Consider the following 26,767-nt stretch of genomic DNA (forward strand, 5'->3'; position numbering starts at 1 on the left):
TATCCTGATGGGCTGCTGGTTGAGGTTGACTGTGTCGTCGTCGACAGGAACAATACAAACGGGTCTTCGTCTCTGACGCAATCACTCGCTCTCCGCTATTTCTTTATCCGGCGGGGGTCGCCGTGAGCCTCGAGACGGTGCCGTCGCCGGCCACCCGAAAGGCGCCCCGGGTCGTCCGGTTCCGGTGAACCAATGTCAGTTCCGCCCTGCTCTGCGTATGGTATCTTATCCCCCGCAAAGGGGGTGCGGCTAACTGCAGCTGATGTTGACCGGCTCCGGCTGCATGCGCTGCTCGCGTGTCAACGTGAAGGCAGGTCAAAGGGGGCCATCTCGAACGAAGTGAAGCGGAGGAGATCTGGCGGCCGTCCACTCGACATCAACCGATACTTGTTCCAAAACCACGTCGCTTTTATTTTTTTTGGCTATTGGCGCAGGTGGCCCTGCCCCTGCGTCCGGAACCGGAAGGGACGTTGACCTCCTGTTGGCTTATTCGTTTTCTTCGGTTGGTTTGGTTCGTTCTTCGGTTGATGCGGCGGCGAGGAGGTTCTGGTTCTCCCTGGGAATGTACGTAGTGAAACGGGCGGACCTGCTGCGTCGGAGGGTCACTTGTCGACCCTAGTCAACGCCAGGTGGGGGTGTCGAGTCCGTCCGTCCCCCCCGGATTGTGGTGCCCTCGTGTTGCAGGTGGCGTTTTCGGCAAAATCCGGGGAAATATTCGCTCACGTGAAGGATCGGAAGTCCGTTTCGCTGCGTGACGTCCCACCAATCAGTAGAGAGCATTCGCTTCGAGTTAGCAGGGCACGGATCTGAGGAGGAAGATTTGCGCAGTGGGCTTGCGGGCCGTGCGCATGTCCCAAGGCGGCGGGTCGGGCCGGTGCTTCTCGCGCTCGTCCCAAGGCGAGCCAGCGACGTCCGGGCAATAATAAGATGCGCACGGGTCGCTCCGGTGTTGAGTTTGAGCCCAGTCGCAATTAGTCGTGGGCTAGCCGTCGAGTCCGTTGTCGATGTACACAGCGAAATCCCGGCCCAAATTTGTGTTTCTCGGGCCTATGGGCCGAAAATTCATGGACTGCATTCGTTCGGAGAAAGAGAGCAATTCCAATTTCAGTACCACACACACCAGGTCCCCTCAGCACAAGAAGTTCATTCAGTCGATACATCTTACACTTTCTCGCCACCGACCTTGAGAAACTTGAGAAATTGTAAGATGTCTGAGCAACGCCCATGAGGCGGCAATTAAGCTGTCAGATTTACAGTTCCGTGAAGGTCCATGCTGACTCACTCGCCACCGACCACCGTCACTTGAGATCCCGGGCCAAAACAAAACGTGGGTGCACGTCTCACGCACGCGCGCCGCACAATAATACGGGCCACTGAACCCACCAACAAACCGCGACTGACGGCACACACGCAGCGGCCATAAGCCCGTGTCCTCTGCGTCGTCTCGTGCTCGTGCTCTCGTCCGCGAGAGACCCAGGCTGTGCGGGTACAGTGTGCTCCCCCTATCTCCTGGTTTCCACGCACTCGCCATATTCCCCTTCCCCCATTGAAGAAACCTCTGAACCCTAGCTCGCGTTCGTTCGCCTGATGCATGATGGCCTTGCTTTTCTAGCTTATCCGCAGCTCGTGTTCGGGAACACACGACACGGCACGACTCATCCCATCCACAACTCGTGCCGCCTTTTCGGGTCTGTCCGTCAGGACGTGACCGCAGAGTGTGGCAGCTGGCCAGCAAGGGCTTTTGTTACGTACAGGCGGTACAGCGCACACCGCACTTGGACTGGGTGCTCGCACACAGGAGCCGCCGGCCGCCCGGCCCGGACGTGTATGGCATAGCAGGCTGGGGCGCTGGGCATGGTGCGAGCTCGCCATGCAGAGCAGAGGTGACCTCTGGAAAGCGGTGCTGCCCTTTTGGCGCGTGCACAACCTTGCGCGGTTGCGCCTCCTTTCCGTTGATGGCGCCATGTCTGTCCGGCTTTATCCAGAGGCACCGTGCACATCTGTGGCTAGTGCCTATTGGGTCAATTCGAATTTACTGTACGTGTGCATGCACGGATACTCGAAGATTATCCATGACCACCTAGTTCGAGTCCATTTAAGATCTATGTCAAGTTGTCAACCGGATTGTCAAATTTTCTACTTCCCTCTCTTCCAATCGGATGATCACCTAGTTGGAGCCCAAATGTTGTTTTTTCAGTCCAGAGATGGCCTAAACCCTGCCTGGACTTGATTGTGGTTGGAACCGGCCCAGGTACGCGACGTGACAGACTTTATAGTTAGCATCGAAAGGTTCAGACTTCTACCAAAAATATTTAGTATTTTGAAGAATTCTGCTTTCCGTTATAAAGATGCACAGGGTCTGGCTTTTGAACGTCGACACCCAAATATACGGGATATGACCATGTATTTTTCAAGAAACTACTAGATACCCAACATGCCACGCATAACCTGGGAGTTGTCAGATCAGCTATGACTTGTGACGAGAAAGCTTTCATCATAGACCATCCTTTTTTTATTTCAAAAAAAAAAACCATCCTTTTTTACTTGTGCGTGGATGCGATGGCGATGACCACTAGCAAGGCGGAAGTCAACATGCTGTTCGTCGCCTCGTCGGCAACTCGGCATCGTGCGGTCAAGGCCTCAACAGAAGACAGTAGCTGCATACGCTGCGCCTGCTCAAAAGCGAACTACCAGTTTTGACTTTTGACTCATTGAAACTGCATGGTGCAGGCATCTTGGGCCACTTCCAATCTGGGTAGTGATAAGTATCCAAAAAAAAAAATCTGGGTAGTGATGCATTGGTAGCAAGACCAGTTGACCTTTTGATGACATTGACACACAGCGTACCGTATAGATAACACATTTGCTGCAAGTTGCTGGTAGCACATTTGCTGATAGTGGCACTGGCTCACATAATCCGTGCACTGCTAGGTGACGTGAACTGTAGAGCATAGGAGTACATATATGTATCAGGGCATCAGGCAGACATGAACAGGATATGGCTATGACTAGTATGAATACACAAGTCAAACGCATTGCTGCTGTACCTGGCCCAGGTAGGACTTTTACGATATGGCCTAATCAACAGCAAACGTAGCTAGCGGCATGCTGGTATAATGTTGTCCACGTTCCTCGTTGCTGTTGGTCTTACCATCACACAGTGCGAGCTGTTCCAAAGTGCTCGGTTTTGGTAGCGTTGCGCTAGACGGTTGTTGCTTACGGTAATGGCATGGGCTAGTGGCATTGACCGTGCTCGTTTATGGACAGTCTTGTCTTGCACCATTGCATCACCTTTGTACTAGGGAAATTCAGGAAGACAAGAGGGGATGAGTATTTTTTTTCGAATCACATGGTACATATGCAGGTACTCACATACACGTACGCACATTAATCCTTACGAACACATGTACGCAATACTACCCACGAGCACACTCACCTCTACGAACACAAGGGGGAACGAGTATTCAACTCTCAATATAACCCATTCTATCATAAAAGGAGACGTGTGAATTAAGCGTAGTTCGTGGTGAAATCTAACTGGACCAGGGTTCAAGTCCTAAAACCATTATGAGTGCTCTTATTTTTTTAAGAATCTTTTTTAATGTGGTTGTCCAACACCTAGACCACACGTCTCCCCCGGATTCAGCTATGTATTCCACAGGAATGTTGAATTCTTACGCCTCCACTGTCCACTCAGTGCACTGTTTTCCGATATTCACAGGCACGTCCTGCTAGCCATTTTCGGATGCCTAGCTCGATGCGACGTAGGAACGACAAATTAAACGGCCATTTGCAAGTATAACCGACGCGCACAATAATGAGAAGTTCGTTACTCGGACGGCCCCCCTAGCTTTGCCCCCGGCATCATCATGAGAATGCAATGGCTGCGAAATCTGTCGGTAGATGGCCCGAAATCGGCACGACACGAGCGTAATGCGACGTCGGCGTCGTACGCAAGGGGATGGATCCGTTGACAGAGCCGCGCGCCAAGCAACGTGAAAACCACACCGGGCGCTCGAGTCCTCCGGCAGGTGGCCGCTTTGCCGGCCGGCGCCGGCGAGCGTACACCGGCTGTGCGCCGTACACGCACGAATCGACGCTGGAGATCGGACGCGCTGCCGTTCACCCATCGGGCGATGGACTTGACCCTCCCGTCGCGGCCCCCGCGAGGGCGACCCTGCTGGCGGACGGCCCGGGCAGGCCGGCACAAGGCCATGCGCCCGCGACGGCGACGCGTCGGCCGTGGTCGCCGTCGCGGGCATTGTCCTAGCGTCAAGGCCACTGGTGCTCCCACGCCCCGCTGATGTCCCGTGACGGGACGGCCAGCGACGGGACACGACACGAAGCCCGGCGGTCGCCGTCGCCAGTGGCGACGAGAGACGCGCGACGGTGCCAGAGGCGAGAGCCTGGCCAAAACCCCCTGCGCGCACACCGTGTGCATGCACGTACGCTGCTGGATCTGCCGCCTGGCCGCGGGCCGCCCCGCGAGGCGACGAGACCCCGAGAGGAAAGGGACCGGACGGCCGTACGCATGTCCCAACATTCTTCTTGTAGCCCCCTGTAGGCCGTGGACCGCGCGGTGGCGTAGACTGGGGGTGGCGCGACCGACCGGCCGCGGGATGGGACGGGGCGCGTGGAGGAGTTATTGCCGTGACGGGGTCTGGGGGAGCCGTGTGGAGCCCGTGATGGGCGCGGGACGGCGGGGGCGGGGGCGGGCGCACGGCCCTCGTCCACGGGAATTCCGCGCGCCGACGACGAGGCCCGGCCGGGCCGCCGGCAAACGGGCATGTCGCGCGCGCGACAGCGCCCGGCCGCCGACGGGCAGCCGCGCAGGCAGCCCCCGGCGCGCGTGCTTTGGTGCGGCCTTCACGGGGGCCTGTCCTGCCCTGCCGTGCCCTGGCTCCGGCATTATTGGGGTGCGTAACTGCGTTGCCGTTGCGCGCGTGCCGCGACGTACTGGGCAGGCACGCCGCACGCGTATGGTGTACGCGCACCCGATCGTGACGCTGATGGTCCTTGCTGAGTGCGATCTAGTGTTCAGACCGCTTGCTTATCGCAAGGAGCCAATGCATTGTCATTTGTGAGGCCGTTAAGGATGGATCGCGCCTCGTGATCACAAACGGTTGGGCTTAAAGTACTCCTTCAGTTTTATGATCCTCCGCTTGCTCTGCCCATATCAGTGTGCATAGTGTCGTGTCTCACGAGTCGCGACAAGAGTGCATAAGATCTTGCAAGATTATAGGCGATAAAAGCAAGTGACATCCTCTAGACGAAGACGTTTTTCGCATGTCACAGTGGCGATCACGATCGGACCACGACGGAGTTGACAGGCGAACGCAGCAACAACCGGCACGAAAGCACAGTGCCCATCCATGTACAGAGGGGATAAACTCAGCACCCTCTCTGCTGGTTCAGACTTCAGAGCCATGCACCAAGATATACAGGGCGCGCCAAGAGATGACACGTGCCTGTCCCAATAAAATCCTGGATGCATATATACTAATGAAAACTCTCAAGAGCCAGCTATGTACTGGAGTATTATTTTTTTAAAAAAAATAAATGTACTGGAGATTCGTCCGCCATGAACTCATGGTATGCCCATGTGATCTGTTCGCCTGCAGTAGTGCAGTTTTTTTTTAACTACCTTCGGTAGGAACCTACCATATCATTTCATTTAAGAGGAGAGAATGCAGTTCTTTTACATGTTCGATATTATATAATTTTTCATAAACTCATTGCTCAAACAGATATATTCTAACATAAGAAAACTAATCAACACTCGGAGACCCACATGCTTGCCATCGCAAGACAATTTCTTCCTTGATGAAGAATAGCACCTGAGTGGGGGAAGCTAGCACTCCTTCAAAGATATGCCTGTTTCTCTCCTTCCACAGATTCCAAACTGTGTAGATGAGGAGTGCCGCACTTGTACGCCATTACTTCTTGTTCAGGCCCTGTAGCGATGTGATCCACCAATCTACTACGTTACATCCTGGCATCGGTAGTGATATCAAATTGTTGGTCCAGCTCCTCATCAGCGACCACACCTGCATTGCATATGGGCAGTGTAAATAGAGATGTGCTGTTGTTCTTGCTCTGCTTGACAAAGCAAGCACACTGGATTGCAGGGCCAATTTCTTGCAACAAACTTGTCCGCTGTTAGTATCTTACTTTGGATGAGTAACCATGCAAAGAAACAGTGTTTCCCTTCCACCCGCGCCTTCCAGATTGATGTGGCTTCAAAAGAACAGAATGAGCCCTGAAACTGAACTGAGTATGCTGATTTAGCACTATACTCTCCATCCGGCATCCATCTCCAGAATATCTCATCTGGCCTATCCATGAAGTGAACAGCTTGCACCAAATCCCACAATTGCACAAATTCCGCCATTTTATACAGTCGTGCTCATTCGCCATAACCCTCTTGTCTAATTGTGGTTGATCATCTTCTCATTCACGTTCCTGTGCTTACGCCAAACAAGCTTACAGGCTCGGCGCTAGGTCTCGTGGTGCTTTCCCTTGCAACCAGGAAGAATTCCAGAACTCTGCTTTCAAACCATTCCCCACGGTTACGACAGTACTCATTCTGAAGAGTTGTATATCTATCTCATTAACTGGTGTTTCACTGCCAACCCAAGGTTGATCAAGGTCCTGCCACTCGTACCATAGCCAACGAAGCCGTAGCGCTCGGCTAAACAGATCAAGGTCCATTACTCCCAGCCCTCCAAATTTTTTGGGTGTGATAGCCTTTCCCCATCTGACAAGACAGTGCCCTCCATTTGCCTCTGCAGCTCCTCTCCAGAGAAATCCTCTTCTAATCTTATCTAACTTCTTGATTGCCCATTTTTTAAGGGCAAATACAGTCAGGAAGTAGGCCAGTATTGAAGTCAGTACAGAGTTCACCAACACAAGTTGTCCAGCCTTGTTCAATAACCTTCATTTTCAGGATGGTAGTCTTGCCGCAACCTGGGGTTGAACATCAACTCTTCTCAGAGCTATTTTGTGAAGGGGGAGTCCAAGATACGTGCAAGGGAAAGTTTTCACTGGACAAGGGAAAATTTCCATTATGTTCTCAATATTAAGGCCATCACACTGGATTGGGTATACGACGCTCTTGTTCTTGTTGGTCAGTGGTCCAGAGGCCACCCCGAACTCGTCCAGTATGTCTTTTGTTATGCTAATTTTTTTTGACTGGATTAAGGAAGATTGCCACATTGTCAGCATACATGCTCATCCTAACCTTTGCTACCCGGTTCTGAATTAGTGATGGATAGCCTTCATTAGTTGCAATGTTTAACATTCTCTGCAGTGGTTCCATTGCTAGAATGAAAAGCAGTGGGCTGAAAGGATCCCCTATCGTAGTCCGGTCCTGTGCTTGAACCAAGATCCCCTGGATTCATTGAGCAGCATGTCCTGGCAGTGGACAGCAATATAGAAACCCGGCTCCTCCGTCTTGATCCAAATCCCATTTGCTCTAGTACTTCCATTAAAAAATCCCATCTCACACTATCGAACGTGTTTGCTATATCCAGCTTCATGAAAAGTGCTGCACGTTTTGATCGATGCAAGGCCTTTACCAGGTTCTGTCTGAACAGAAAGTTGTATTGTATACTTCTGTTAATGAAAGTGCTTTGTTTCTCGACACTAACTCATTTAGGTGCGGTGCCCGCCAGTTAGCCATCAGCTTGGAGATCAACTTAGCGATGCTGTGTGTTAAACTGATAGGCCAATACCAACTTATTGTATGCTTCCGCTTTCTTTGGGATCAAACCATGTGTGCTTTGCCATGCTGCTGGTAAAAGAAAGTAACTGCCGCTATTAGAACATGCTTTATGGTCTGCCAGGCTGCCTCAAAAAACAAACCAATATAACCGTCCGGCCACTTCTCGCTGGCCAAATCAGGGGTGTTTGGATACCTCCTGTTAAACTTTAGCACCTGCCACATCGGATGTTTGATACTAATTAGTAGTATTAAATATAGTCTAATTACAAAACTAATTGCACAAATGGAGTCTAATTCGCGAGACGAATCTATTAAGCCTAACTATAAATTTGATAATGTGGTGCTACAGTAACCATTTGTTAATGAGGGATTAATTAGCTTTAATAGATTCGTCTCGCGAATTAGACTCCATCTTGTAATTAGTTCATATTTAATCCTCCTAATTAGCATCGAATATCCGATGTGACCTGCTAAAGTTTAGCCTGCTATCAAACACCCATCGCCCATCGGTAGTGCAGCTTGAGAAAGAAACGTTTCATCAACTCGCAGCTTTTATGTCAGGAACAAGCAGCAACTTCTTCGAGTTTTATATTATTGTTGGATATTTCTGGTCTGCACTTCTGTGCCTATGATCTAAAAAAAGGAAAGAGCCGTCCGTCTTTAATAAGATTGGACATACTATACTAGTAGTACTTTAGAAGCATATATGGCAGCGCAGCGAGACCAGCTAGCGATCAGATGTGCTAGCGGACGACAGGAAATGATGGCTTTGTTGGCTGCTGCTTATCGTAGGAACTTTGCTCGCTGGACTGAAAGGCTGACTAGCTTTATCGTTTAGGATAAGCGGCATGGCCTCATGGCTCTGATTGCACCCACCAAGGACCGCAGCTTCTTTTTCCTTCAGGGAACGGGAAGATCTTGTATTCAGAAATAATGAACACTGCAATCTTCGGAGAATAGCTGTGAGATAAAGTTTGGACGATGCCCTCGGTGAATCAGCACGCCGGCCTCCTACGGGCTATTTAACTTTTTATCATCCTTACTAGAGGCAAGTATTCAAAAATCATCGTCAACGCGCTTACAAATTTACCATCCTTATAAAACGCAGCCGAATTCTTTGCCCATATTGCTGACTTGGAGTGCCAGGCGAGCATCCCACACGAGCTCCGGTGCCAGAGTGGCAGAGGCAACACCTTGGTCGGCCTACGGCGCCCGCCCCGACGCTCGTCCTCGCCCTCCTGCCCGCCCCGACGCCCCGGCGCTCGTCCACGCTGCCACTGGCGAGCCGGTCTCCCGCGCGGACCTCCGCCGCCTCGTCTCCACCCTCGCCGCGGGACTCCTCCATCGCCACGGCCTCCGCGTGGGCGCACGGCCTTCTCCGCCGCCTCGGGCTCCCCGTCCGCGGCCGCGAGCGAGCTGCGACAGCACCTGCTCGGGCAACGGCGAAGGTGGCAGCGTGGCCGCGTGCAGGTGGATGAGGCAGCGCAGGAGCAGGTTGGGGACCAGGTCGGTGGACGGCGGCCGGCGTGGGCGGCGCCGCGGCCATCACGAGCGGCTCCGATGTCCGACGCCTCGACTGCTGCCCGGCGACGGCTGCGTCCATGGCGAGCGTCCGGTGGGACGGAGGAGATCAGTTGGCAATGGGGAAGAACACCAGATCAGGAACTCAGTAGAGGATCCAACAGTGGAGGAGATAAGAAAACAGGAGATCAGAGCAGAGTAAGAAGTCCCCAGATGCATATCGCCGGCGGCGGCGGCGGTGGGGGAAGCAGGATGCTACCGCCGAAGCAGCTGCTGACCATCGTCGTCATCATCTTCTTCACGCTCTCCTTCATCAAGCCCGAGGCGGCGGAGAAGGCCGTGCGCCCACGCGGAGGCCGTGGCGGTGGAGGAGTCCCGCGGCGAGGGTGGAGACGAGGCGGCGGAGGTCCGCGCGGGAGACCGGCTCGCCCGTGGCGGCGTCGACGAGCGCCGAGACGGGCAGGAGGGCGAGGACGAGCGCCGGGGCGGGCGCCATTGGCCGGCCAAGGTGTTGCCTCTGCCACTCTGGCACCGGAGCTTGCGTGGCACTCCAAGTCAGCAAAAATGGCAAAGAATTCAACTGCGTTTACAATTGTAAGGATGACAAATTTGTAAGCGCGTTCGCAACGATGATTTTGAATGCTCGCCTCTGGTGACGATGGCCGATGGCAAAATGTTAAATAGCCCACCTCAAAGGCCTTATTTTTCATATTTGATACCGTGTGAACTCCAGAGCTCTATTTTGTCAATCATTTATGCTTTATAACATAGGACGGAACCGAAAGTTTGGATTCTTGAACCGTCGGTCCCCCAATGAATTTTCTCATAATTTCAGGTAGCATTTTGAAAGACTGAATTTTCTGGACCGAAATCTCAACCAAAATTGTGGCTAGGTCTAGCGACGACAAAACAGGTGTGGCTTTAAGCAATTTTTTTTTCGCTCCCAGTGAAAAGCACAAAATTTATGAAAATTCGCCGAAATTTTAACCCTGGCTTGTAGTGCTTCGTTTTACTAGATGCCAGCGTACGGAGGGAGACATATCATAAGTCGATTAGTGACTTTAATGTCTAAACGGCTTGTTTATTCTACATGGCACTGCAAATGCACGCAAAAGTTCTCAGCAACGAGGAGCTTCTCGCTAATGCAAAAGAGCAGAAGCAAGCAGCCTTCGGAGTCTGAAAAGCTGCCTCTTCCGGCTATGCTAGTACCAGTGTACCACACCACTCGCAAGAAAGGGCAAGATCGTGTAGGAAAGACGCAAAACTAGACGGAAAAAAAAAAACCAAACAACTCCGGTTGAATAGTTTAGTGCCTTCAAAAGTTGCCTTGATAATGTGCAGTCAACTCCTGTTTGTGCGGCTTTTGACGGGCGCTAAACTAAACGCCTCTCGTGAAATGGATCCTCCAATCAGTGAGCACTGAGCACCTCCGGGTCTGCATGCTCCAGGTCCTGTGGCGCTCGTGCACATGATCGTGGTCCGTGATGCCCACGCGCAGATGCTCACTCTGGACTCTGGAGTCTGGACCGTGCAGATAAAACAGCACTAGGAACTCGAACTCCTGTGGTTACTACTATATCCGAGGAGAGCAACTCCGTGTCAAACCACAATTTTGTTCGAAAGTCTCGAGATGGTTGTTCAACAATCAACATGCAGAATAACGATAAACCTCCAACGATCTGTGACGTTCAAGTTCAACATCTGTTTTGTATGAAATCGTACGTACAGATTGCGTGCTACCATACCAACACCGACAGACCGGTGCCTTCCGTTCCGTTTCGTGTGGTAAAACAGATCACAGAGGCATGTCAAGCTCCAGTGTTCAGTCACTCTCTGATCAACTCGCACTGTGATGACGATGAACAGTCCTGACGACAAGATAGAGCTTTGCAGCGATCGGTCGGAAAGCAACACGCTAGTGACGGTTGCACAATTTCGTAGCGATCCAGTCATATGGATGTGTCAGTGTGATTAAGCCCACTGCTGCGCACTGGAATGCACATCCTTATCCGGATTCTGCTACCATAGCGAGCGACGGAGATCTTTCCATGCGCCAAGCATGGGTTACCCTCGGGTTTCTGTTTCGGGCAGGTATCTACGCCACTACTCGTATCAGATACAGCAGTTTTCCAGGTCGGGAAGCGACGGGTCCGATCAATAATCGGTGCCGCCTCCGACGATCCCGGCCTGAAGTCAGTCTGCTGGTGCCTTCAATCATGGGTCCAAAATCCATATCCATCTCGACATCTCGTGTTTGCTGTGCTCTCAATTATAGGACGCACAAAGAAGGGCGCCATGCTTCCTGCTCCTGCAGCAGTAATTCCATCAGATGGCTATATTTTTCTGAAGGCTGTTCCGTTGCTCCCTCATGATGGCAGGCACCACCCTTGCCGGCTGGTTGGCAGCTACTGTGCATGTTCCATTTCTCTTGCAGTCTTATGTTTTTTAGGGAACAGGAGGGGCTATATATAAAAGAAAGGAGTTTAACAGATTATAAATGCAAATTAAGGAACTGAGCAAAAAAGAGAGAAACAAGAGAAACAAGGGAAGAAACAAAAACAAATTACAGATTTTCGATCCAAGCCGACATGGCAGGAACAGAACTTGGTCTAGCTCTTAGCATTACTAGCGAAAATTCAGAGATGAATTTCCTCCTACAAGATTCAATCGAAGGGTCCACGTTGTTAAACAATCAATCATTTCTGGTTGTCCATATGCTCCAAGACATCAGGATGATGATAACCATAAAGAAAGAAACCGCTAGCTTGCCTTTGATGAGGTTGAAAAATCTGAACAAGAGGTCTAGAGGTTATAACTAAAATACCAATGGAAGCCCAACAAGCCTTTGCAAAGTTACATCTTAGGAATAGGTGTGTAACAGTCTCCAATGCATAGTTCACAATCATATGATTCCAAAGCCATATTTTTCCTTCTTAGGAGATCTCTGGTACTGATTCCATCCTTAAGTAGTAACTAGAAGAACACCTTATGCTTCATTTGACATTTTGATTTCCATATCCACAGGAAAACTGGATGAACCTCTCTGTGTCCAATGAGGTTTCTATATGCCTTGGATGCCGAGAAATTATGATTGCTCCATATATAGTGCCATTGGTCTTTATCATTTGAGAGTTTTGTGTTAAGAAGTACGTCCTCCAGGTCCTGGAATTGCTGATGCCCTTGAGTAGTGAGAGGTAGGTGAAAATTCTGGATGAAAGTTGACCGATTCGCAATGGTCTTGAAGCAGATGAATTTGTTTTTGGCAAAGGAGAAAAATTTTGGGAATATCAAAGAGGGTACATGGTTATTCCAAAGATCAGTCCAGAAGAGGACAATGGAGCCATCTGCAATAGTAACAATAGCAAGACCTTTAAAGGAGTCAAGTAGCTTAATAATGTCTTTCCACCATAATGATCCCTTTTTGAATTGCCCAGGAAATTTGCCATTGGAATAGTAATTTTCCCATAGCAAGTGTACCCACGGGATATCAGCCCCGTTGAATAATTTGTGGAGGAACTTGAGCAGGAGAGCATCATTATGAACTAAGAAGTTTATGACTCCGAGTCCTCCTTGATTCTTTGGTAAGCAGACCATGGGCCAAGCAGCTTTGGCCGGCTTCTTAGAGTTTAAAACTGATCCACTTCATAGACAATGCTTCCTATATTTATCTATCTACTTGATGACTCTTTGTACAGCTTCATGGTTGAGATGTAGAAGACTGCAGATGATAAAAGGACTGAATTGACCATTTTCAGTTTTCCCTCTTGAGTGAGAAAGGCTGAGGTGCAGATAAATCTTTTCTCTGTTGCCATCTTATGTGATGAATGACCAACTGCAAATCTACGCATGGATGGTAAACTAATAGTGAAATCACCTTACTGGAGAATGATGTAGACACCATTGGGTCTGGTTGTTATATTTCCATTGTGGAGCACTGCTGCTCCAGTGCGGGTGTGGCACGAATCGGCCTAATAACCGTGAATAGAGCGATGCCCATCTGCGTGCTACAAACAGGCTGTGTGTCTAGACACGAACTTTTCGATGGACACTGCCACTAGTCCCGTTATGGCAAGCCAGCTCGGAAGCTTTCGGACCTGCCCCAAGCTTGCCTGCGTACTTGCGTCGCGAGGCCAAAGTCCCAGCTAGCAGCTGGTACGGTGCCCGTCGATCGGCAACCTCCTCACTTCCTCACCGCGCTCGCGCCCGCATCGCCTTTCTCCGGGTGGCCTCGACCAGTTTGCTGTGCTCGTGCCGGCGCGGGCTCGTTCTTTCTCCGTTCGGGGCCAGCACCGAGACACAGTAGGGCGGCGGGCGGCGCTGTGCAGCCAGCCCCGCAGCCCGGCCCCCGGACGACGACACACGCCTACCGCTACCGGCCCTCGTACTCCCCCGATCGAGTCGGGTAGGAGGACGAATCGTCGAATCCCACACGGCTTGCCGTCCCCGACTCCCCGTGGGGCGCGCGGCAGGGGCACGTGAGCTGCCCGCGCCCGAAGTGGCCGGGAGCCGCGCGCCCCCGCGGCGGCGACGTACGCTGCGTCGGGGTACCGTGCCGTCGCTGTCTGCGTGCGCAACAACACCTTTGCTTCGGTGCGGGAAAGGGAAAGCCATGCAGCGCATGCAGGTTTCTGGCGTCGGACCCGATTCCGTTACGTCTAGTCTCCACCGTACCTTCCGGTGATGAGCTGCTTTCAGGGACGGAGCCAGAATCGCAGCTGGACCAGGGCTGGATCAATGAAGATTGATCTTGTATGAAAATACTCTACTGACTTGAAGCTAAATAAACTGTTTTGCACTAACAGAATACATGGAAATACTACACGTTTTATGGACCAGACCCGGGCTGCAGCACCCCCAACCCGGGTCCTGGATCCGCCACTGGCTGCTTTGACGACGGGAGCTTTGGACAGGCGCATGTTCGGTCGCGTCGTGCGCCTGCCCGGTCTCGATCTAATCACACGTCTGGCTCTCCAGGACACGAAGGGCTCCGCTCAATGGCAGGACCATCGGTGCACCTGCTTGCGCATCCCGCAGGCAACGAACGAGCTGACGAAGTTATTGCAAATGTAGCGTTGTCAATTGTCATATGACTAGGAGCTTAGTCAGACCTTGACATACTACTATATCTGTTTTTTTTTAAAAAACAGAATTATTGAGTTGCAATACACTTACAATTCTACCTGACCAGTGACCAATCCTCTTTCGTGAAGGATCCCATACCAAATTGAGCTGTATGCACCTGTCACAATTACACCCAAAAGACATGGCACGAGTTGGTTGCATTAAATTTCAGTCATCTCTAAGCTAAGGCACTTGTAGTATGATTACTGGCCTCCTTAGCAATAGCATAGTTTAATCTTGGAGATGGAGACAATCAGGAGTCCAACGCACAAGAATATCTTTGCTCTTGGTTCTTACCCCGGGTGTCCCTTGAGTTTCCATTGGCTGTGTTGATCCCGCTGTCTCCTAGTCCGGGCACATCTTGGACGAACAATGATGTGCAAGTTAACTTCCCAAATGACTACCACTCCCTTCACACGTCACAACTTGACCAAATCTAAAAGGGAGATTAACATAATCTACTCAGGAACGTACAGTACAGATGGCAAAGGAGTAGTGGGCACTAAATCAAAAGGCGATCAGATCAGAGTACAGCTGCACAGGCCAGGGCGTTGAAGGCGGGGGCTGCACGCCGGGAAACGATGCAGGTGCCGGCCTTTCTGCGAGCACGCAAGCCATGGAAGCAACTCGTCGTCGCCCACGCGCCGTGTCGGCCGCGCGGTGCCGGCGTGCGGGCGCGCACGGGAAGCCCTTCGAGGCGCCCTTGCGGCTTGTCCAAGCTCGTCGCTTGCTGTTGATGCGTGCTGCAACTAGCTCCCGTAGTCCCGTGGCCACTGGCAGTCTTGCTGGTCAAGTACAATATTTCTTGGGGGAAGAGGTGAAGATCCCGATGCTATGTGAACTGTTGCTGAATCCTATCGAAAACCCCGCGCTTTTTGTTACTGCTGGAGGAAGCAAGAACGGCAGATTGACCTTCTTTATACTACTCCCTCCGTCCCCAAAAGAATGCAATTCTGGAACAGTGTCATGATTTACTGTGTCAAGTTTGACCTATTATAGATGAAAAAGTATAAATATATATAATATCAAATAAACATCATTAGATTAATTACGAAATGTATTTTCATAATAAATTAATTTGGAGCCATAAATGTGAATACTATTTACTACAAACCTGGTCAAACGTGAAGCACTTTAACTGGCACGCATACCATAGTTGCATCCTTTTCAGGACTAGTACTCAGTGAAGACTGAAAAGGTAAGTCAGTAAACGACGACCTTGTGTTTTCTTTATCTAGCATGACATGGTAAAGCACTAAAGCTTAATCGAGGAAAAACACAATTTTATCGGCCAAAAAATAAGACGCACACGGCTAAAATTAAAGCGCGTTGCCTCCCATACTACTCCCTCCAGGGGATGATAGTGTTATTACCTTGATGAACAAAATTTTATCTTGGAGAGCGCCTCCATACCCAAGGCTACACAATGTTCAGTGACTATAAGGGTTCAGGAGTATATGTGCATATAAAACAGGGATTATGTTTTTCATATTTTGGAAAACGACAGCTTTAATTGACCAGCTTCACTTTTGTCTTCTGAATTCGCACGTCCAGTTCATCAACCTTCCCCTTAAATATACAATTTGAATTAAAAAAATAAATAATTAAAACTATCGATTTGTCTAGTAATCACTCATTGTAGCAGTTTGTTTAGAAAAAACAGGTGCATGACTAAAGCAAGTTAGGAAGTTTAAGGGCCTGTTTGATTCCATCCGAGGTTGTGTAAAACAGCTTACACAATCTCAGGTTGAGCCAAACAAGGAGATTATGCAATCCAGATTGTAGACTACGCGAATTTCGTTGCAAGCCCGAAAAAAAGAATATTATGCTTGTACTAATATATTGGATTTTTTAGCTGAACAAAAATGCATATAATCAAACATGTAAAAATAGTGAGGATGAAATCAATATTGAATATGAAACTAAATATTCCTAATCAAAATTTAATATTTGTATAAAAAATAGTTAATACAAAGACATAATAATAATCTACTAAACACTGAAGGTTCTAGTCGCGGCCGAATATGTTACCATTGTGACACAAATATCAATTGTCAAATAATGCTCAATAACTTGTTCCGACGCGAATATACTTTAATCCGACATTATAAAATATATTTTTTTGATGACATTTAGACTGCAGATGTACCAATGTAACAAATTATTTACACTAAAGTTAAGCATTTTATAAGTTCTCGGACCAATTTGTACCCACCTATCAAGTTATTGTACTAGATTGAGCATTTTACAAGTTGTTGGATCAATATACCCTACATGATATGATAAGTTATTGTACTGGATTGAGCATTTTACACGTTATTGGACTAATCTGCACCCAACTGACAAGTTGTTGTGTGGTGGGTGTAATTTACTCAATATAAAACTACTAGTGAATCCAAGCACAACATTGCAATTATGCTTGGTACTAGTCCGGTATCAGGAGTCAGCAGTAGTCAGTACTAACTGATGAGTAGGCCCAGCAGGCGACCCAGTAGCAGGAACTTGACTGCACTCCCCTTATCCTCGCTGTATATAAAGCCCCCGCACAACCACATTTCTCCCGCACACAAACACACGCCCACACTTGCCCAGTGGTTAAGCACCAAATCACACGCCTCGTGTCGACCAGCGAGCACCAAGCAGGCACGAGCTGCACTTGCTAGCTCGAACCCACGCCGTACGCACTGCAGTGCCATGCCGGAAGCACCGACCACCAAGACAACCCCGCCGGCCCGCGGCGGCTTCGCCCCCGGGGCGCACCGCGAGGCGCTCGAGTTCATCGAGCATGTCACGGCGAACGCCGGGCAGGTGCAGCGGCGCGTCCTCGCGGAGATACTGGCGCAGAACGCGCCGGCTGAGTACCTGCGCCGGCACGGCGTCTCCGGAGCCGCGGACGACGACGACGTCGAAGCCTTCCGCCGCCTCGTCCCGCTCGTCACCTACGAGGGCCTCCAGCCGGACATACTCCGCATTGCCAACGGCGATACGTCGCCGATCCTCTCCAGCAAACCCATCTCCGAGTTCCTCACAAGGTATGCATCTATGATCTATCACACGACGCAGGCAGCCGACATGGGAACGTGTCCTGACGTTCGTGCAATTGATTGCGTGCACCAGCTCTGGCACGTCCGGAGGGGAGAGGAAGCTGATGCCGACCATCGCCGACGAGCTGGACAGGAGGTCGCTGCTGTACAGCCTGCAGATGCCGGTGATGAGCCAGTCGGTGCCCGGGCTCGACAAGGGCAAGGCCATGTACCTGCTGTTCGTGAAGGCGGAGTCGCGCACGCCGGGCGGGCTCGTGGCGCGGCCGGTGCTGACGAGCTACTACCGGAGCCGGCAGTTCCTGGAGCGGCCGCACGACCCCTACACCGACTACACGAGCCCCAACGAGGCGATCCTGTGCGTGGACTCGTACCAGAGCATGTACGCGCAGCTGCTCTGCGGCCTCGTCCACCGCGCCGACGTCCTGCGCGTGGGCGCCGTCTTCGCCTCGGGCTTCCTCCGCGCCATCCGCTTCCTCGAGAAGCACTGGCCGCGCCTGTGCCGCGACATCCGCACGGGCGCGCTCGACCCGGAGATCACCGACCGCGCCGTGCGCGACGCCGTCGGGAGGGTGCTCCGCGCCGACCCGGCGCTCGCCGGCGAGATCGAGGCCGAGTGCGGGAGAGCGTCGTGGGAGGGCATCATCCGGCGCCTGTGGCCCCGCACCAAGTACATCGACGTGATCGTGACCGGCGCCATGTCGCAGTACATCCCGACTCTCGAGTTCTACGGCGGCGGCCTGCCGCTCGCGTGCACCATGTACGCCTCCTCGGAGTGCTACTTCGGCCTCAACCTCAAGCCCATGTGCAAGCCAAGCGACGTCGCCTACACGCTCATCCCCACCATGTGCTACTTCGAGTTCCTTCCCCTCCGTTGCAGCAACGCCAAGGCCGAGCCGAGCCACCGCGACCTGGTCGACCTCGTCGATGTGAAGCTTGGGCACGAGTACGAGCTCGTGGTCACCACCTACTCCGGTATGTCTCGGGACATAACTTAGCTCCGATGGTCCAGCTAGACGAGCACTTGTGGATCGATCGTAACTTTTTTCTGTGACGGTGACAGGGTTGTGTCGGTATCGCGTGGGCGACGTGCTGAGAGTGGCGGGATTCAAGAACGAGGCGCCGATGTTCAGCTTCGTGAGGCGGCAGAACGTGGCGCTGAGCATCGACTCCGACAAGACCGACGAGACGGAGCTGCATGCGGCCGTGAGCGGCGCGGTGCAGCACCTGGCGCCGTTCGGAGCATCGCTGGTGGAGTACACGAGCTACGCGGACGCGGCGGCCATCCCGGGCCACTACGTGCTCTTCTGGGAGCTGCGCGCGGGCACCACGGCCGTGCCGGCGTCCGTGTTCGAGGACTGCTGCCTGTCGGTGGAGGAGGCACTCAACAGCGTGTACCGGCAGTGCCGGGCCTGCGACAGGTCCATCGGCCCACTCGAGATACGCGTCGTCTCCGAGGGCACCTTCGACAAGCTCATGGACTACGCCATCAGCCGCGGCGCGTCCATCAACCAGTACAAGGCGCCGCGGTGTGTGCGCCCCGGCCCGGTGGTCGAGCTGCTCGACGCGAGGGTGCAGGGCAGGTACTTCAGCCCCAAGTGCCCCAAGTGGAGCCCCGGGAACAAGCAATGGAACAACGCCAGGGCAGAGGTGATCAGCAACGGGGACGAAGCCTGATCGTGATGTAGTAGGGGGCACTCCGATGATGTGGTACGATCTGAATTTTTAGAGGCGGCGAGGAGTAGTAGCTATGGGGATATGGGATGATCATGACTTAGGGTATCTACGATCATTTGATTTTTGGTTTCCTTTTCTCTTCATCTTTGTAATATGTCTCGTTTCTGTTTCAGGTCGTGTATTTTGCTATGCACTTAGTGCATGTCAATTACATATACTAAATTATTACTCTGTTATTAGTTAGTCATATATAGGGAATGGGCTTTAATTTGTGTGCAGTGTCAAACTGTGAGGATTGATCTCCAGTAATTTATGCACAAAGCAAAATAGATTGTAGCAAAACAAGTACTTTATTGCAGTTAGATTTCTACATTTGTAAATTCATGCAAAGTCTCTTGCCGCCCAGTACCATTGTTTGATAACGGGAAACATGTAGGCCTGTTCGCTTCAGCTTATAAGCCGGCTGAAAAGCTGAAACGGCTAATTTGTTGTGAGAGGAAAATACTGTTTGGTGGCTGATAAGCTGACTGAATAAGCTGAAGCGAACAGGCCATGGTCATGGAAATAGCACTGAGCACAGGACATTTTCTCAGTTAATAAGACTTACAGGAGAAGTGCCCAATTTTCAATTAACTAAAAAATACATCTTATTACTATTTTAAGTCATGTAATAATCATCCGTCAGCACTAATGCATAATTATTAATAATGCAAATCTAAGCTACATATATTTTACAGTTTTAGGTGCCTGAAAGAAAAAAGGAACCAAAAAAGTGGAAAAGATGTTCATTCTTTTGACTTTTTGAGTCAGCAGGACTCTAGAAAAAAAAACAGCCTATGTAGCTGCCTGAGTAAGTAGCTAGAATGAAGGATGCTGCACTAACTCCTTCCCTAAGCATAAAATACTAGTTAAGCTCAAGATCAACTCTTAAAGTTGGTAGCAAGTCCAAAAGATAAGTGTTTCCACATTTCTCATTTGCCATGGTCAAATCGGCCACGTCATTTAGCTTCTGATTGCAAGTATTTAAAAATTCTTTTGGACTGGTAATTTATATTTCTCTAGCAGATAAATCATTGTTGTATAGTAGTGCACACACTACATAGTCCTCTTATTTTTTAATTTCCATGGACAGACTGATGCAATTAATTTTGCGTGTTGCTCTTTGCGTAAACTATTATAATCATCAGGATCCTAGGGCTCCTTCCAGTATATGAGCAAATAAACCGCCTTTTGTTTTGGCTTCACTTGTCCCACCAGAAAATACTGAAAAGAGTACCCAACCAAGCATCCCATGATCAGCAATTTTCGCTCCAGCTGATCGACTATCCATCATCTCCGGCAGACAGCTGAGAGACACGGCATAATAGTAGGAACACTTTCCTGTATAGTAGCGCATAACTTTGCTGGAAATTTTTATAGTATGAACCATTCCTTTGTTTTGCACCCCCCCCCCCCCCCCCCCCCCCCCCCCAATAGAGTTGTTCTATGAAGAAAGTTGTGTTTCGAGATAAAATATCGTCCCCCTACAAAACGGTGTAGAATGGGAACAAGAACTCATTAAAATCTGGGTCATTATATGCTCTCAACCTCATGAAAGATCAGCTTGGACGTTAGGAGTGCCCGAGTAGTCCTGATCGTCTGGTGTGTCCATTCTCCATTGATGTCGTTTCGCGATTGCGCTCGCTCCGATTCCCCCCTTTGATTTTTCTTTGCCTGGCCACCTGCGATCATTGACAGGCTTGGATCACTGGAGGTGTCAGCAGCTCAGCGCAACCGATACGTAACGTACGTAGGACTACTACTGGGCCTTCTGAAGTTGACAGCGATCGAGCACGGAGGGACAAAGTCTAACGAAAAGTCCGGCCGCGACCTTGTACTCTCCAGCACTATAGCGTAGTTGTCCGTGTCCCTTGTTCGAGCGAGAGAGAGCAACCCGCCGCTTTAGATGTGGACGTGGGCTGATCTTCCGCGAGCGTGGGGTTGGGGGTCACTCGTCTCTGGCTCTTTGCTGCGCACGGGGTACATGTCGTGTAAAGAGCGCAAAGCGCGCACGCTCCACATGTGTGCATCAGTAAGCGAAATCCCACAGATTTCAACGACTGGATCACCAGGCACGGTCACTCACACAGAGCGCAAGGTCACTTGAGAGAGAGCCGGCGATCGGCGGAACACAGGGCGGTAGGGGCAGGTAGCAAGCACCGGCCGGAACCGCACGACGAGCTCGCAGCAAACAAGCAGAAAAGCTGAGGCGTCCATGTGACCGGCACGGTACAAAGCGGACAGCGGCGGGGGCGCAGCTTTGGCGGTTGCGGGGGATCTCCAGCTCCGGCTGGGCGTGCGCGGCTGCTGGAACGGCGCTGGCACGGGGTTACGCTTACGCCTGTCGACTGTCGTGGTGCACTGGTGCTGGTGCCGGGCGGGGGACCGGGGAACGACCGTATAGGGAGGTACAGGCCGGACCCAGCAGCGCTCTGTGCCCAACGTGCTGCTCCTGTGCACTGTGCGTCCAGCTGCCGGCCTATCATTGCTCGCTGGCTCCTCCTCATCCGGGCTCGTCGTCACGTCGTTTGACCCGGTCGTCGTCCCGCCGAGTCCTCCAGTCTCGTCACCACAACCATGCGGTCCAACTCGTCAACAACCAATCAAACCCATACGGTCTTGCACTCTTGCAATCCATGGCACTGAGCACTGTTAACCGCAATGGCTTGGGGCCTTGGGCGCTTGGCGCATTGCTCCGCTAGTCTGCCGCACCAAGAAATTCTTGATATGCTGGGGGTTCCTGATAAGATCCTACACAGAATACTCGGCGGGCAGTGGTTGGGGTTGGGTGGGTGTTAAAAGAAGCCGGGCACACGTGCAGCAGGGGGGACATGTAGGCCGCCCGCGTCCGCCCCATGCCACCACCGGTTAATGCAGGGGACGGGGACGGTGGCCGATGACGGGGGGCCAGCCTGGTGGCTGGTGCCCGTCTTGTCGCTGCCCGGCAGCCCCGCACACCCCTCGACGTGGCTCTCCCTCCGCTGCCCCGGCCGGCCCATCACTCATTCACTCCGTCCCTCGCCACACACCCCACGCCCACGCGCGCCGTCGTCGGCCGACGCGAAGGGCATGCGCGGCGTTCCCGGCTACCGCTGCCTCCTCCCGGCCGCGGCAGGCAGCCACCATGCATGCCTCCTGTGCGCCATTGATGGCCGGCCTGGGCTACCAAAGGCATATTGCGACGCCGGATCGGTACACGGGGGGCAGGAAGTCAGAGCGCCATTGAATCCCTTGTCTGATAACGTTTGGTGCCATGCCAATGCCAGTGCCACCACCACTCCTGCTAGGCGAAGGCAAGCCACCCCGATCCGGCCGGGCCGGAGGGGGCCCCGTTTGATTCCCGGGCCGAGCAAGTACGCGCCAAAAAGGTTTCCTTTCTCCCTCCGCGCTAGCGATGGAGGGATCTAGTTGGACTGATAAATGGGCGGGGAAATCTGGTTGCCCCATTACTCGGCACAGCTAGCGATGGTTCGTGGCGGAGCCCCCCGTCGGATCGTCAGGCGGGGGCATGGCACTGTGCGCGGACCGCGACGGCGCGACGTGGCTCAAGGCTTTTCGGAGGCCGGCGATCGCTGGTGCGCTGCACCTGCCCGTCGTGGGACGGCGACGAGGCCGGGGGACATTCCCATCTACCGGCGGGGTCGGCCGCCATCTGGTCGCTATCCTACCGCACGCACGCAGATGCGATGCCGGTGCAGTGTCCGGCGACTGTGGGCGGTTCAACCCTCCGCACGCCCTCTCGATCCAACTGTCGAGATCGGACACTGCTGTTTCGTGAGGCGCATGTGCACGAGGGAAACAGTGGCCGTGCTGGTTGTTGCAAGAAACGCCAGGCCCCTTTTTAGTTTTTCCCAGAGAGGAAATGGCTGGCGGAGGACCTTCTCTTTCTGCATTGTATCTTGTTTTTCAGAGAGCCCACTTGGGACTTCTTATATTGGGCCCATGTATGCGATTTTTTTGTGTTTGTTTTAGCCTTCTAGGTATCTAGGCCCAGTATTGGATGTTTGGGTATCACTTTCATCATGGGCTAGCCGCTAGCAAGAGAAAAGACCATAACTTCGGGAGACAACAAACCCTTCCTCTCGAAGCGTCCGTTCCCCAGAAACAGTTGAGTGAGGCGATTCCGAGGCGATTTCTCGCTGCTTTTACTCGTCGTCGGTGGCCTTTTTGGTGCCGATGTGCTTGAGAACGGTGGTGGATTCGGTGGGTGATGCACATATCCCTTCTAACAGAGTAGTTCTAGTTAGACTAGGATTGGATTTCTTGCCTCTCGTCGGTAAGCTTTTGTCCCTTTCAGAGCTTCTCTACTATTGCTTTTGTTCGTGGTGAGCGAGTCCTGGTGGTATCTGAGGTGCAAGTGGTGCTCGATAGTAATATCTTTTGCGGGAGTTTCAACATCAACGGGTATGTCATCGGTTTTATCTTTTGCGTCGGTATTTAGTTCCAATATGATTTTCTTGGTGCCGTTGGTGCCCACGATGCCAACGACAGTGCTGGACTTGTAAACCAGAAGACGGCAATGGATATGTGGAGAAGTTTTGGATGTGTTTTGACCCTTCAGAGTAGTTCTGGTCATATCAGAATTTTATCCCTTCGAAGTGGTTCAGATGATCTTGTTGTCGTCTGTGATTACTTTGTAAGGTTTGCTCTCCACTTGCTCATTTGTCCGAGCTGGTGTTCTTCAGTTACCCTTGCAGGATTGTCGCTTGTCGACTGGGTGTTGTTGGTGAGGCAACCGGCAACCGAGCCCGGTGATTGCGAGGACTGTCCGGCGCGTTCAATGGAAAAATGGCACGCTTCTCGTGTGCTACTGATGGGCTTCGAAGATCTTTTCATCGATTGGGTTCCGGCCGTTAGTTTCATCTTGGGTTCTTCTTCATTGCGGGAGATGAAGAAGGCTCGGCTAGTGGCAATGACGGTTGGCAGCGGCGAGGATCGTTGGGTGCTCTTGTTATGGACTTCTATGCAATCTTTCTTTTCATCAGAGGCACCTGGTTGGATGTAAAAGTATTGTGATATGAAATCCAACCTTGTTTCTGGAAAAAAAAACTTCGGTGGGATGTAAAAGTACTGTGATAATGAAATCTAACCTTGTTTCTAAAAAAACTTCGGGAGACAACAACAACCTCAGTGGTGGTTACTGGTTAGTGCTGCCGTGCTACCACTTGTACAAGTCCTCTGAAAATTCAAGCAAAAATCAAGTGGATAGAACATGCAAGAACCTGTATGCATGCAAAATTTAAGCTTGAATACAAACTTTATCCATGGCTGAACAATTAGTTTTGCATGAACTTAAATGCTTATATGTTTTATCAGGTGCTACCATGATTTTACTTGATTGCTTCTTGCATAATTACAGATAATTGCATGATGTGTTCTTCATGCAACTTCGACATTATTATCAACCAATGTAGACATTTTTTTTCTGAAGAAGCTTGTAACACGAGATGCTGCAGTACTTGTATGTTCTTATTGGCTCTTGAAGTTCATGGCAAGCACCAATTGAGAAATTTTCCGTAAGCCTTTCATGAAGTATATAATGCCTGAAAGGCCAGCATCTAATGCATGACCGGATTTTTTGGGTTCACCCAAATGTAAAGTAAAACAAAGTTTTTGCAGTTGAGTTGATCAGATCAATCCAAGATTCCAAGTTGCCAATGGTTAACCGAAATACACGAGAAAACGGGCCATGGTCTTTTAACCCACCCTTTCATTCATCAAATTGCCAAGCTCTGTCAAGATTCCTCAAATGATAAAAACATACAGTGAAAGTGTGCACATGAATTAGATGACTATTGTACCCCACGTATTACAATCAAAACTAGCGAGGTGGCTCGCGCAAATAGCGTGGGTAGCTAGATTTTTTTTTCATGCTAACATTTAGGCTCAAGAATTCCATTGGAGAGAGCATCCTGTTCCGTGGATTTTTTTTACTTTACAAATGTTCAAATAGTTCTCTGTTTGTTTGTTCATTACCATTTTTCTTTTCTGAATGGTCTTGACCAAATCGTCATTTTTATCATTATATTTTGTGCCATGAAACATGAATCCGTGAAAAAAAAACCTTTTATAGAAATATAGCTAATTTATTTGTCTTGTAATAATGTGAATTTTATCAGAGAGTTTTAATTCGTGTAAAGAGAATACCTTTGTCGCTAGAGTTTTAATTTATTTGCATACTGTAGGCCCTATCTCCGGGCCTCTCATGTTTGTTGGGGGCGATGTCGTCAAAGAAATTCTTTTGTTCAATATGATTTTTTTTGGAAATAAATATTTTCCGTAAGATATCAAGATGCTCTTCAGGTCATATACGATCTCTTGTGTTACATTGCTATTTTTCTTGTGGAGTTCATCTGCAAGATGAAGCCTCAGTTTCAACCTTTGATATTCTTTGTCTCAAGATGAGCTTACTTGACCCAAAACCACCACTGCACTATGTAAAAAGTTACCTACCCTTGTTGATACTATCTTAAAATAGGTTTTACATCTGATTCCTCTCATTCACTCAAACAAATCTGTAGTTGCCCTTCCCATGTCGATCAATTGCAACACCCTTCGTTGCCTCAATGGTTGTAAAGATAGAGGTGCTACTGTCGAACTGTGCCTATCTACCCATTGTGCTGCAGCCGTCGGCCATATCTTGCCCATCCATCTCTGCATGGGAACCCACAAAATTGGTTGTCCTACTTGTGAGAACTTTTTGATCCTATTAATTGTCCTCCATCCATTCACATGCCATTGAGACACTACTGCTTAAAGTTGTCTCCCTGCCTCCATTGGGAGGAACATTTGCTTCATTGCAATGTCATGAGTTCCTATTCCAGTGGTGGCGGCGGCATTAGGAAGTATTTGATCCTTTCGAGCTCTGTTGTGCTACCTTTTGACAAAGCCATCAAATCACATGCTAGGAGATCAGCAATGTTGCCACTCCAGCACCAGGTACCATCGGATGCCGACCACACATCACCGTGAACAACCAACCCACTCCAAACTGAGCAACTTGCCAACCTAAAGTTGGCGATATTCAAGTTGTTATCATTTAGTAGAATTTTCTTATGTTTTGGAACACAGAGTTGAAGATTTTGGATCCAATTATTCGACTAAAACCGTTTGGCCATGTCTCCTCCACCATTGCATACGGCGATCAGAGCCGTCATTCGCGTCCACAACAGCCTTGAGCCAAGTCGTGCCAAAGGTTCACTCATGCCACGCTGGATCCATACTTGACAATGGAGGCACTAGGCAGGATCAAAGATCCATGGTAGACGGAGGGGCGTCATGGTGATGTAAGGAAAGGAATGACTGCTGGATTAGGGGACCCTAATTTTCTCAGCTTCTCGCAGGTCGATCCCTCCGTCTGTTTTCTAGTTGTCTACTATCTACCATTTGCATCGATGATACCGAGCCTCTGATAAATTTCATCGTGACGATGAGTCATTGTGTCTCTATGTCTCTATACACTATTGTATAGGACATACACATGTCGTGTACTAAAATAATATGTTCGTAGCTGATGAGCATTACAAACCTATAAATAATAACGCAAAAAGAATATCAAGACATGATTGACATTCTTCGAAACACTCCTAGAAAGTTAAGGACTTATGCAGATTAAATTTAATAAAATAATTTCTTTGAAACACCT

The 26,767-nt window shown here is 50.5% G+C and overlaps 1 protein-coding gene across 1 annotated transcript; it reads left to right on the forward strand.

The window, feature by feature from the left end:
- Window positions 1–16,917: 16,917 nt before the first annotated feature.
- On the forward strand, window positions 16,918–19,319 carry LOC117854842 (probable indole-3-acetic acid-amido synthetase GH3.1). Its single transcript, XM_034737094.2, has 3 exons — window positions 16,918–17,397; window positions 17,483–18,381; window positions 18,470–19,319. The coding sequence occupies exons 1-3, from the start codon at window positions 17,060–17,062 to the stop codon at window positions 19,081–19,083; spliced, it is 1,851 nt and encodes a 616-aa protein (XP_034592985.1). The 5' UTR covers window positions 16,918–17,059; the 3' UTR covers window positions 19,084–19,319.
- The last annotated feature ends 7,448 nt before the right edge of the window (window positions 19,320–26,767 follow it).

The sequence above is a fragment of the Setaria viridis genome, chromosome 5, assembly GCF_005286985.2.
Source record: "Setaria viridis chromosome 5, Setaria_viridis_v4.0, whole genome shotgun sequence".
NCBI lineage: Eukaryota > Viridiplantae > Streptophyta > Magnoliopsida > Poales > Poaceae > Setaria > Setaria viridis.